The 11107-nt window shown below is 45.7% G+C and overlaps 2 protein-coding genes across 2 annotated transcripts; one reads left to right on the forward strand and one right to left on the reverse strand.

The window, feature by feature from the left end:
* Positions 1-3025: 3025 nt before the first annotated feature.
* Positions 3026-4950, reverse strand: lsm3 (LSM3 homolog, U6 small nuclear RNA and mRNA degradation associated). Its single transcript, XM_062461362.1, has 4 exons — positions 4858-4950; positions 4315-4425; positions 4024-4119; positions 3026-3749 (listed from the first exon to the last, which is right to left on the reverse strand). The coding sequence occupies exons 1-4, from the start codon at positions 4882-4884 to the stop codon at positions 3669-3671; spliced, it is 315 nt and encodes a 104-aa protein (XP_062317346.1). The 5' UTR covers positions 4885-4950; the 3' UTR covers positions 3026-3668.
* A 564-nt stretch (positions 4951-5514) lies between these two features.
* On the forward strand, positions 5515-11107 carry zgc:171566. The gene is made up of 9 exons (XM_062461374.1): positions 5515-5858; positions 6572-6686; positions 7357-7407; positions 7502-7586; positions 7795-7933; positions 8106-8212; positions 9743-9833; positions 10060-10197; positions 10392-11107. The coding sequence occupies exons 1-9, from the start codon at positions 5756-5758 to the stop codon at positions 10511-10513; spliced, it is 951 nt and encodes a 316-aa protein (XP_062317358.1). The 5' UTR covers positions 5515-5755; the 3' UTR covers positions 10514-11107.

The raw sequence follows: 11107 nt of genomic DNA on the forward strand, positions 1-11107 counted from the left end.
CCTCAAGAACTCATTGCTTCATCATAACACATTATGCAAAACATGTAAGATACTAACAGTGATCCATCATGACACTGAGAAAGTGACATGGAGAGACATGAGCTCAGGTGTTCTCCTGCCAGCACCACTCATCTCACTTTCATCGTACACCCACGCCATCATGTTGAAGGCCCTCACATGTAAAGCTTCCATACTGCAGAGATTCCCAGAGGGTGGGGCCAGCCCCTAAGCAGGGCGCAAGTCCGACCATCGTAGGGAGCACAAGTGAAAAGCTGAAAGGAAAACGTATGTCTGGTTGTTCTGGTTGACGTGTGTGACATTTCAAAATGTACACAAAAATTTGATTTAACCTTGGATGCCTCAGAGGTGACAGTCTTGCTTTCAACTTGAGAACAATATTCACTGACAATATTCACTTTTTAGTACAATTTCTGACCTATCTCTGTGAAACTAGATTTTCCTGTTACCTGTCAGTTCCTGCTTCCAATGTAATTTAACACACCTGACAGTCATAAATAGCTGGCTGCATATAATGTAAACAAAACTGGGCTTGTGTTAAGTAAATAAAACCTTTGTAACACAAAGTTCTTTGGAAGTCTTGGATGTTTTGCTACCATAGAAATAAGGCACATTGTTATCTGGACCATGTGTTTTTAAAAGCATCACAACTTTGTTCATCTAAGAATGATGTCTGCAGGTATAGTAGGGCAGTGAGCGGGTCCAGTGTGGACAGGTACACCCGGCTAGGTCTCCTATAGCGGTCCGATTGGCCATCTTTCTCCCTCCTTCTCTCACCACTCTTCAGCCCACCCTTCTGACTTCCTACATGGCTGGCTCGCCAGCACACCCAACTTCCTCTCCCTCTATCTCTCTGCGTCTCTCTCTTTCTTTGTATATCTCCTCTTACTTTTCTTCTCTCTCTCCCCTACTCCAAATGTCCCTCTATCTCTCTCTCCCTCACTCTCTCTTTGGTTGGATCAAACTCTCACACTATGCCCACACACGCAAGCATACACACACACACACAAGCACACACACGCAGGCACACACAAGCAAGCCCCAACACCACAGACACAAACGCAGACATGCTAACATGGGTCACGCAAAAGTGGAAAGTTTGTTGCATGCTGTTATGTTGTAACGCCAATGTTATCATCATGGTAGGTTGTGCAAGCATAGTTAAGGGTTAACTCCTGATTGTAAAGGTATAAACACCCGCAGGTGTTTCTGCCCAGACCTGACTAATGCTTAGTCACTATTATTCGGTTGGCTGAATCAACATCCTTGCTCAAATGCAACGCTTTTTCTCCTTTATCCTCTCTCTCCTCTCTCTGCTTATGTAACCAGAACACATTACAATACAGAGCACACAGTCTCCCACAGTCCAGTCTGGGGCCACTGGACTGTGGTTCTGGGCCTGACGCATCCCAACGTACATTTATTTTCTGTTACTTCAGGGATGTCTCTGTGTCAGTGACCAGGGTACCTCCGGCCTGTGTCAGTGACCAGGGTACCTCCGGCCTGTGTCTGTGACCAGGGTACTTCCGGCCTGTGTCTGTGACCAGGGTACTGTGATCCCTCTTGAGGTTTCTCCCTGACAATGGCTCCCATGACTCCTATACAGGCACAGCCAGGCTGGGCCCGGCCCCAGTCAGCTATATTTGGACTAGACTCCTGCCAGAGGACCATCCAGGCTCTGGGAGAAGACTGGCCCCTGACACCCCACACCGCTGACTCTGCTGGTGCTGCTCTCCCAAGAACTTACTGCCTGGGGATGCTCTGCAAATACCACGTCGTTTTTCATGTTCTTTTCTTTGGTCTGCACGTCTCTCTGCGGTGCTACAAGACTGTTTGTTTTAGACACACAACACTAGAAATACACTTCCCTGACATGTGAGTCAGCCGGGGAGCTCTGTCTGTCTCACGTACATGAGAACACTGCCCGACTCAGGCATGAGCCATTAAGTATCTCGGGTCCTCACTAATGTGCGGGACGTTTGTGTGAGTCTGCCTGGATGGACAGGTGGTCAGGGGTTCCATTTAGCTAGGCACAAGCAATCAAGCACAGATGAGTACTCTGAATCATTTCAAATGGTATTCTGCGCCAAGTCTGGTCTGAATAGGCAGACATGAATCCCAAATCAGGTCAGCTACCAAGTTAGTTGAGTATTGAAATCCATCCACATTATAGTACGATGATGGAAATATATCATTAACATGCTATTAGCATTCAGGAAGTGCATTCCAACATCCCACAGATATGGATCTCTCTCAGCTAAATCTGTTTTCCTCCCTCAAGCCAATTGGCTAGTTGATAGTTGAGTAGTTGAACAACAGCTATCCCTGTTGGTTGCAGACTGGACAGCAAAAATGTTCCAACATTACCATCTAGTGGTGTTGATGTATATACCGTGAGGCAATCTATCTTTAATAAATGGTCTGTTTGCCTGCTTATGCATCTATCAATCCAAAATGAACTTATATGAACATGAATGCATGTTGCTGCACCAGTCCACACCGGTGGGGATCTCATTCTATTATGACTGTAACTGTTAGCTGCTCCTGGCATTCTCTAATCCCTGCTCTCCTCTCTCTGTCCCCCCCCCCACACACATCCCTTGTGGTGTGGGGGGTTTGAGTTGTCAGCACCTGCCTGGTCGTCGGTCAGCCAACGCTGGGGGTTATACAAATAAATTTGATGAATATTGGCATAGTATAAAATCCATGGTCCATCTACTAATGGATCTACTAATGCAGTGCTAGATAGCTACACTAACTGTCAACCTGCCTGTTTTATCTGACCGGATCTTTTGTATGGTGTAGAGCCCATCGATGATGATGACCCTAGAGTGAATTAGCTTTAATGATGACTAACTTGTATTTTTACATAACCATTCATGTTGATGAAAATCAGTAGAATAATCGCATTGATCTAACGTGATTCTGACTCAAAAGTGCTCACAGTTAGTTTATAACACCCAGCCTTCCTCGGACCACACAAGCCAGGAATAAGAACACCACCCGGTAGTCTTTACAAACGTCTTTGTTTTTTATTATTCAATAGTGTCACAACCAACCAACCAAAAAAAGGGCTGCCATGCCGTTGCTTCCACAACCTTTACAAAAATATAAAATTAGCCCCCACCCAGAGATGACCCAGAGGCTCCTAACACAAGAGCTGGGGACAGTGATCCCCCCGTTGTTTAGTTCAAATCAAAACAGGAAGTATGGTCATGACAGGACGAGCAGGGGTCATGACCTCTGGGCTTTAAACAGTCTTCTGGGTGGTTCACTATAAGAAGAGGTCAAATCATATCCTGCTTCAACTTAAAACATACCAAATTATATGAGGAAAGAAGATTATATGTGTCAGAGTTGCAACAAAAACACTATCAAAAGACCAAGTCCCTGTTTGGATTCTCTAGACATGCAACCTCCCATCCTCACAGAAATCACTGACCATATGTGTAACAGATGGGTATAAGCGGTGTAGCGAGACACCATGCTTACGCCCATCGTATTGTGTTCCATCAGACATTAGCATAAGGAAGTGAGGAAGGCTGGATCTTTAGAGAATTGAAACAGGGCTGAACTTGTGTTGTTCCTCAGTGAGAGTGAAAGAGATGGTTGTAGTACAGGGAGTCCTAAGCCTGCAGCCGAGGGAGGAGCTAGCCAACCCTGAGGGGAGGAGCTACCAGGACAACACCATCTCCTCGGACAAACAGCATGGGGATGTTCCTCTTCGTGGACTGGGGAACAAAAACAAACAAACATCAACCACTCCCCTCTTTAAAGTCTGTTGGCTGCCTTGTACTACTCTGTATGTGTTAGTGTGACTAAGTGTATACATGTACAGAGTTCTCTCAGTGTTCGTGTGAGTAAGAGTGTGTTTCCGTGTGGGTGTGTTAGCCTGACATTGCTAGACCCATCTGCCAGAGCAACTAAACCATGAGCTCGCAGATTGGTCAGTCCCCAGGCTATGGGTGTGTGTTTGTGTTAAAATAAAGGGGTGCGCTCGGGTACCTTGTACAACTCCTCATACGTTTCTTCGTCTATCTCCACTGTGGTCACTGTCTCCTCTACGTCTCCGAGTATCATGTTTAAGTGCTGGTCGTAAGCCTAAACAACAGCAACAACGTTACACACAGTAAGTAGGAAAAAACACACCACTAACAACCTATCTGTAGCTTTGCTCTAATACAACCAGGGCTCCCACTGTGTTATGTTTAAGAAAGGGGTTTGGTAAGTAGGTGGAGTTGGACCAATTTCAAAGGCTCTGGGGTTGAGGATACTGGTCGCGTGTCGGAGTCTTACGTGGAGTCTGCCCCGTAATTCTCTGTCGTTTCTCATCTTGACGTAGATTCTCTCGTCCAGACTCAGACGGATCAGGTCCAGCGGCTCTTCGACCGTGTTGCTGCTCTGTTGCTGTGAGTTCAAACATACGGCGACGGAGACAGTGGCAAATACATGATTACACCGAAAATTAGAATAGGAGTGGGGTTGCAGTAGTGGGGTCAACAGAATGACCGGCTCATGACAAACACCGAGACCTAGCTGACATGAAAAACTATTCTAATCATTGTCAAACGGCTTTAGTATTTCGCAGGGATCTAACTCATCCGGATACATTGTGCTAGCGACCTACGCTGGGTAACCCATCTCAAGTCTCACGTTCAATGAATGCACTGTGAACGCTTCAAGACTGTTTGAGCTAGTGCTTGCTTCAATTAGCTAGCTACTCGAGAAAATGAAAGACGACAAAAAAGACATGCATCTTTTTTCCATTCAGACAAACATCTACAACTTTCTGTAACTCCTACAATATCTACAAAAGCTGTCAGATCCGTTATTACCAACCTGCTCAACTTCGTCCGCCATTTTCATAAGACGACCCAGAATGCATTGCGTGGGAAAATGTTGCCACTGTTCATGCGTTCCGGGCGGGTAGCCTCCACCAGAGCCATAGAAAAAGATTTTTCTATGGCTCTGGCCTCCACCTCCTGCGTTTAGAAATTTATATGAAATGTTATCTTTTTCATGGAATATTTGGAAAAATAACAACAACGATTAATTTGGTAGAAATTAATATTAAATAAAATCATTTTAAGGTATATTTAGAAAAATAACGACCACGGTTGATTTTGTGGAAATTAATATTAAATTGAAACATTTAGCCTTTATTCTGAAAATAACGATTTATTTGTTTAATTTAAAAATAATACAATGTTAAATGACATAATTCGTTTTAATTTTGTTTTAGGCTACAGGTGTAAAATCTCTCGCAATTTTTTTTATCTCACATGCATGGCCTATAGATTATATTTCATAGCTACACATTTAATTTTAACAGCATTTTTGGTTATCAAAGATAATCGAGGCCAACATCCACAAATCTAGGCTTAAATATAAACTTTCCCTGGAGAGGACTACCCAAAATCGGGTGGCCGATTAGCAAAGATCAGTGTTTCATGCTATGATTTAGGCTACGTCTAGGCTACTTTAGCAGAGACCCATTGGTTAATTGATCAGAATGTTCTGCTGCGCGCATTTGTGCGCTTGTTTGCACACGTGACTGGACCGATGGTGCGCGTTTTCTCTCCCTGCGCCCCCGCCACCATGCGCAAGATGAGAATTATCCGGCTGCAGCAGAGACAAGTAGAGCCACAGGACTCCTGCTGACCACAGATCTAATTCACCGATCTCAACTTGTCTTTTTAACTCTTAGTTTATTTTGCTGGTGTGGTGACCGAGGTGAATGTGTTCTCCGGTGGTAGTTCCTGCGGTGCTGACCGCCTGCCTCTGCGGTCTGCTTTTACCGGTGGCGTGCACTCCTCAGCTGAATTACCGACCAATAATCGGTAAGGAAACCTGAACCCAACCGACTGAATGAGTCAAAAGTACATTATGTAATATGGCAAGAAAAAAAAAATATATATTGGGCTCAATGCTTCATCATAGGCTATGTCTTGTTCTAGACTTTTCTGTGCGTGTGTGCGTGCATTTGTGTCCATGTACACTTGTGTGCGTGCGCCTGAAAGACATCAATGATGAATTTGAATATTTCTTGCGAGGCCTGTCCCCAGTGTTTCTCAAACCCAGATCCGTGCACTGGCAACGGTCCGTAAATGCATACCTGTCGATCCGGAGCAAATAATTGGCTATAACGGCCCATTCTACACAAATTAGTAGAACGCAGTTTGTATGCTAGTATGAGCCGAAGAGGATAACCTATACAGTAGTTAGCCATGATCAGCACATAACCAAAAAGAACCCAGCTATGCAGCTCAAAATCAAAGAGCCTTAATACATATTCCAATGAGTCCATACATTTTGTATACATTGAAGTTAGAGAAGCTGTTTTATGGTATATGCCATCTGTGTATATACCATATCAACCACCATTCACTCAGTCTTCAATCGGTTAAACTCACTCCTCGGTATACGTAGCGCTCCCCACGTCTGTCTGCATAGCCAGCTGACCTGTTTCTGGGATCACATTGAGGGGGGAAGCCACGCTGATCAGTGAAGCGATGACACCTGTGGCATGTATTAACCTGTCAGTGTTGTCCAGGTGTGCTGGCCCAGGAGAACATCGTGGAAGACATCCACGCCCTGGGCTCCTCCTACATCGCTGCCTCCTATGTGAAGTACCTGGAGGGGGCGGGGGCCCGCGTGGTGCCCATCAGGTGACCTGCGCACCCCGGCTCACTGGACACACACATACTGGAAAGATGTGTCATGCAGCTAACTCTATGCTCTATGTGGTTCTAGAGGTTAAATGATCTGCACTGAACAGTGGTAAAGAAATGTACTTCTACAGACATCAAAACAGGAACTCTTCTAGACAGGTTCCTGTTTTGTCTGTAGACCTTTCTTTACCTTGTTATTACTACATAATGGGCTCAGAGACGCTCAATGCTGTGGTAAGCTGGCGACAAGGATGGAATATGTATGTTACCTGATGATGATGATGAAGAGGATGATGATGAAGATGTAGGTACATTTGAGTTTGACGCTGAGGATGATGTTGAGATAAAGTTTTCTGTGCAATGGAAAAACATGTAGCTACCATGCCACTTTCTGTGTGTACTGTGTGCTTACATTCTCTGAGAGGAGCTCCGAAACCTCCACGCTTCACCCTATGCTTTGTAACTTACTCTACAACCTCTGTTCACTAGCCTACACACCAAGGTCTCAACACTGATGGGGAGTGGGGACAGAAAAGCATATGCTATCATGACACCTGTCCTGACGCAACTTATCGGTGGGGAGGTTTCAGTAGTCTAACACCTAACAGTCTAACAGTAGCACCCTACTCTTTGCTTGCCTGAAGAACTGTTGTCTCTGTTCTTACAGAATTAATCAAACAGAAGCAGAATATGTGAAGATATTCAACTCCATTAATGGGTGAGTATCAAGGATTTTTGAGTATGAAGTTGTTTTTTTTTCGTTTTGTATTTATTGATCGGTTGTGTGTGTGTGTGTGTGTGTGTGTGTGCAGTGTGCTGTTGCCAGGAGGAGATGTGGACCTTCAGACTTCGCAGTTCAGCCGTGTGTCCAAGATCCTGTACGACCTGGCTATCAAGGTAACTGTTTGTAGCCAAGTCTCACATCAATGGATTCCTCATCTTCTGAAAAGGTATCTCTGTAGCTACTGTTTCTGAAGGAATTTCCACTAGACTGACACAACTAAAGGTGATTTGAAATGGCATTAATTAATAACAAAATACAGAGGAATTCTGTATTTTACTCTATTCCTCTGATTTGTTTGTCGATGTTGTTGCGGATCATCAGGCCAACGATGCAGGGGACTACTTCCCTATCTGGGGAACCTGCCAGGGCTTTCAGCAGATGACAGTCTTGGCCAGCAACAAGAACCTCCTCACCCTCACCGACACCAAGGCTGTGGCCCTGCCCCTCACCCTCACACCAGGTACCCTCACCCTCTCATCCCCTCTCCTCACCCCCACAGACACCAAGGCTGTGGCCCTCACCCTCTCACCAAGGACCCTCCTTTCTCCACCTGTCCCCCCCCCCCCCTCTGTCTATACCCACCCGTCTCACCCCTCCTGCCCTGTCTGTCTGCCCGCCTGCCTTGTCCCCAGGGGCCCAGAGCAGTCGTCTGTTCAGGACCTTCCCCAGAGAGCTGCTGCAGGCCCTGGCGTCTGAGAACATCACCTCCAACTTCCACAGCTGGAGCCTCTCCCTGCAGGTACACAGAGGGGCTGTCCACATTAAAGATCCTGTAAAGTGGACCTGGAAACAAGTTTTTAGTTCGCCACACCACAGAATAATTTGTTATTAACTACCCATCCAAATTCGAATGAAAAAATAACACCGACAAGTATGTTAAATTAGGCTTTGAAATCGTGAAAAAATCAGCAGTCTTCTCTGCTTGAGACTGGGGGGGCGTGTCGCCTGAAGGAGCTGAAGCTCCGCCCCTCGCTGCCTAGTGCCTACCTCCGACCCAGATAATGGACGCTATGTCAAGCCGAACAAAACCGTATAGAATTAGAATGTATTTGTTCAATGAGTGAAACATACAGATGCATATAAATGAAATGTTCCCCTGAGCTGTAACAGTAAAAATGGAAGACAGAGACAGCAGACAGTGAGCTCTCCAACTAGGCTACTTCTAACACATTAGCTACCATTTCACCAAAATACCATAATTCTACACCGAGTAGCCTAATATCAATTTAGCGGTTTGCACTAACTCATAGCAGAGATACCTCTGGAAAAGTTATCTAGTATAATTATAACAAGCACACAGAACTGAGTGATGAACTGCTGGCGGCGGTGTATGGTCCAGGTGCGACCTGAGGAGGAACGGCCGGAGGGGCGATGCTCGGTACGGCTCCGCGCTGCAAGAGAAGCCGTGTGTTGGTGAACCCCGTCTGTCTCTGGTCCATGTTTACATTTACTCATTTAGCAGACGCTCTTATCCAGAGCGACTTACAGTAAGTACAGGGACATTCCCCCGTGGCAAGTAGGGTGACGTGCCTTGCCCAAGGACACAACGTCATCTGGCACAGCCAGGAATCGAACTGGCAACCTTCTGATTACAAGCCCACTTCCCTAACCGCTCTGCCACCTGACTCCCGTTAAAACTGTCCGCCGTGAAATGGTCAGTGCAGAGGCAGCTGTTGGAGTTTATCCGAAGCTTTCCATGAGCGTGGCTCTTCACAAAATCTATCCACCTATTTTTCCTTTCATTATCAATAAGGGAACTTAAATGGCGTTGCAGCGCAGCTGGAGTTCTTGCATCAAGGGAAGATGCAGTTGCGGGTGGTGGGAGACATCCTGAAGCTAGCTAGCTAGCTGATGTAGGCTACAATAACAGTACAGCAGGAGGAGCCATTCAGTGATCTGACGTAGATAGGGCGAAATGACGTAGATAGGGCATATTTTGGCTCCGCCCATTAAAACCTGATCTGAAAACGGAAGAGAAACTGTTCTTCGGTTTAACTCCACATTTCAGTGTGACAAAGTTTTAGCGCTTTGCACATGCTTTCAGGAACTAATTTCACATGTATATAATGTACTTAGAAGCAAAACATGGAATTTACTTTACAGGATCTTTAACATGCACCGAGTGTTGAAGTTTAGAGAAAAGTTAAAAGTTTCTCCCACATACACAACCAGCCTCTGTCTCTGGGAAGCACGCTGGTCTAATCGAATGTAGTCGAATACGATCCACTCTAATCAGTCCAATGTGATCCTGCTCTAATGCAATCTGCAGAACTACAGCAGGAACGCCAAGTTGAAACGCTTCTACAGGATCCTGTCCACCAACAACGACGGCAAGAAGGATTTCATCTCCACCATGGAGGGTAGGAGGGAGGAGGACACAGAGGGGAAGGGGTATCTGCATGTGTGTGTGAGTAGGGTGTGTGGGTATGTGTGTGTGTGTGTTTGGCAGTGACACACTGTAAAACCGGTACCAGTTCTGCACTGCTCTTCCCATCTAAACTAGACTACTAGTTTAAAGTCCCATTTAAACTAGATTATCTACCCTAACTGAGGCGAGCCCACCTGCCCATCCCCTCCGACCCCCAGCCCACAGGTACCCGTTCTACGCGGTCCAGTGGCACCCAGAGAAGGCTCCGTTTGAGTGGATCCAGAAAGCTGGCATGGTCCACACAACCTCCGCAGTCTCGGCCTCCTTCTACACCGCCAGATTTTTCGTGTCAGAGGGTGAGCACTGAGCAACCTGTGGGGTCAACCTGTGGGGTCAGCCACAGGTTAACCTGTCTGTCAGTGGCTTTGAACTAATAAACTTACCCTCCAATTCCTTATTGAATGTTTTTTTTTTAATCAATATTTTTCCTCTCATCCTGAACCTCTTCTTCTCCACCCTTCTCTGTTCTCCTCCTCCTCGCGGTCTCCAGCCATGAAGAGCCAGCACCAGTTCCTCAGCCTCATGGAGGAAGAGAGAGCTCTCATCTACAACTACTCTCCTGTCTTCAGAGGAGTCCAAAGTGTCTTCATGCAGAACTATTACTTTGACTAGACCCGACACACAGCTCATCACTAGGCGTAACGCTGTCACAGTCATCGTCCACCTTTAGTGTACCTTTAGAACTTAACTGATGAGTGAAGAGGAAGTGTCGGGGATGGTTTCCCTAGGTCGTGTCTGGTCCTTCTGAAAGGACAATTCCATGAAGATTGTAGTGCTGAAACGATTTGTGTCTTTGGGAAACTGTCATTTGTTTATTGCAAGTTTTGCGATTTGTGTTTTTGAAAACGATTGTAATGCTTGAATGTAGTTCCTATTTAGTTCTGTAGTCCTTTTAAATCTCTGTGTCTCAAGGATGTTTGTAATTGTCAAAATGGAAGTGTTCTGGCATTGGTCACTGACGCAGTGTTTAATCCATGGTCATTCCACTTCGAAGCATCAGTATTTCTTTCATTCTGTGGTTTAGGCTGTCGGTGGGTGAGGGTTGGATGTGTGTGATAGCAGGTTGTCCCAGCTTTTATGTCTGAGACACAGATCACACGTTATGTTTTCCAAACAGAACGAATAGGATGTTAATCATTTGCTAAGTCATCTGACCAGTGTATTGGCAATAAAGTTAGCATCCATACCCACAGACTTGACCCTCTG

Source organism: Osmerus eperlanus, chromosome 1 (genome assembly GCF_963692335.1).
Source record: "Osmerus eperlanus chromosome 1, fOsmEpe2.1, whole genome shotgun sequence".
In the NCBI taxonomy this organism is placed as follows: Eukaryota; Metazoa; Chordata; class Actinopteri; order Osmeriformes; family Osmeridae; genus Osmerus; species Osmerus eperlanus.

What these genes read in the sequence shown, in the direction of transcription:
- zgc:171566 (XM_062461374.1), top strand. Translation starts at nt 5,756, where the DNA reads ATGTGTTCTCCGGTGGTAGTTCCTGCGGTGCTGACCGCCTGCCTCTGC. An exon ending in GCCCGCGTGGTGCCCATCAG is followed by an intron (nt 6,687 to 7,356) that starts GTGACCTGCGCA and finishes CTGTTCTTACAG; the next exon opens with AATTAATCAAACAGAAGCAG. An exon ending in ATATTCAACTCCATTAATGG is followed by an intron (nt 7,408 to 7,501) that starts GTGAGTATCAAG and finishes GTGTGTGTGCAG; the next exon opens with TGTGCTGTTGCCAGGAGGAG.
- lsm3 (XM_062461362.1), bottom strand. Translation starts at nt 4,884, where the DNA reads ATGAAAATGGCGGACGAAGTTGAGCAG. An exon ending in TGGCGGACGAAGTTGAGCAG is followed by an intron (nt 4,426 to 4,857) that starts GTTGGTAATAAC and finishes TTGAACTCACAG; the next exon opens with CAACAGAGCAGCAACACGGT. An exon ending in AATTACGGGGCAGACTCCAC is followed by an intron (nt 4,120 to 4,314) that starts GTAAGACTCCGA and finishes GCTGTTGTTTAG; the next exon opens with GCTTACGACCAGCACTTAAA.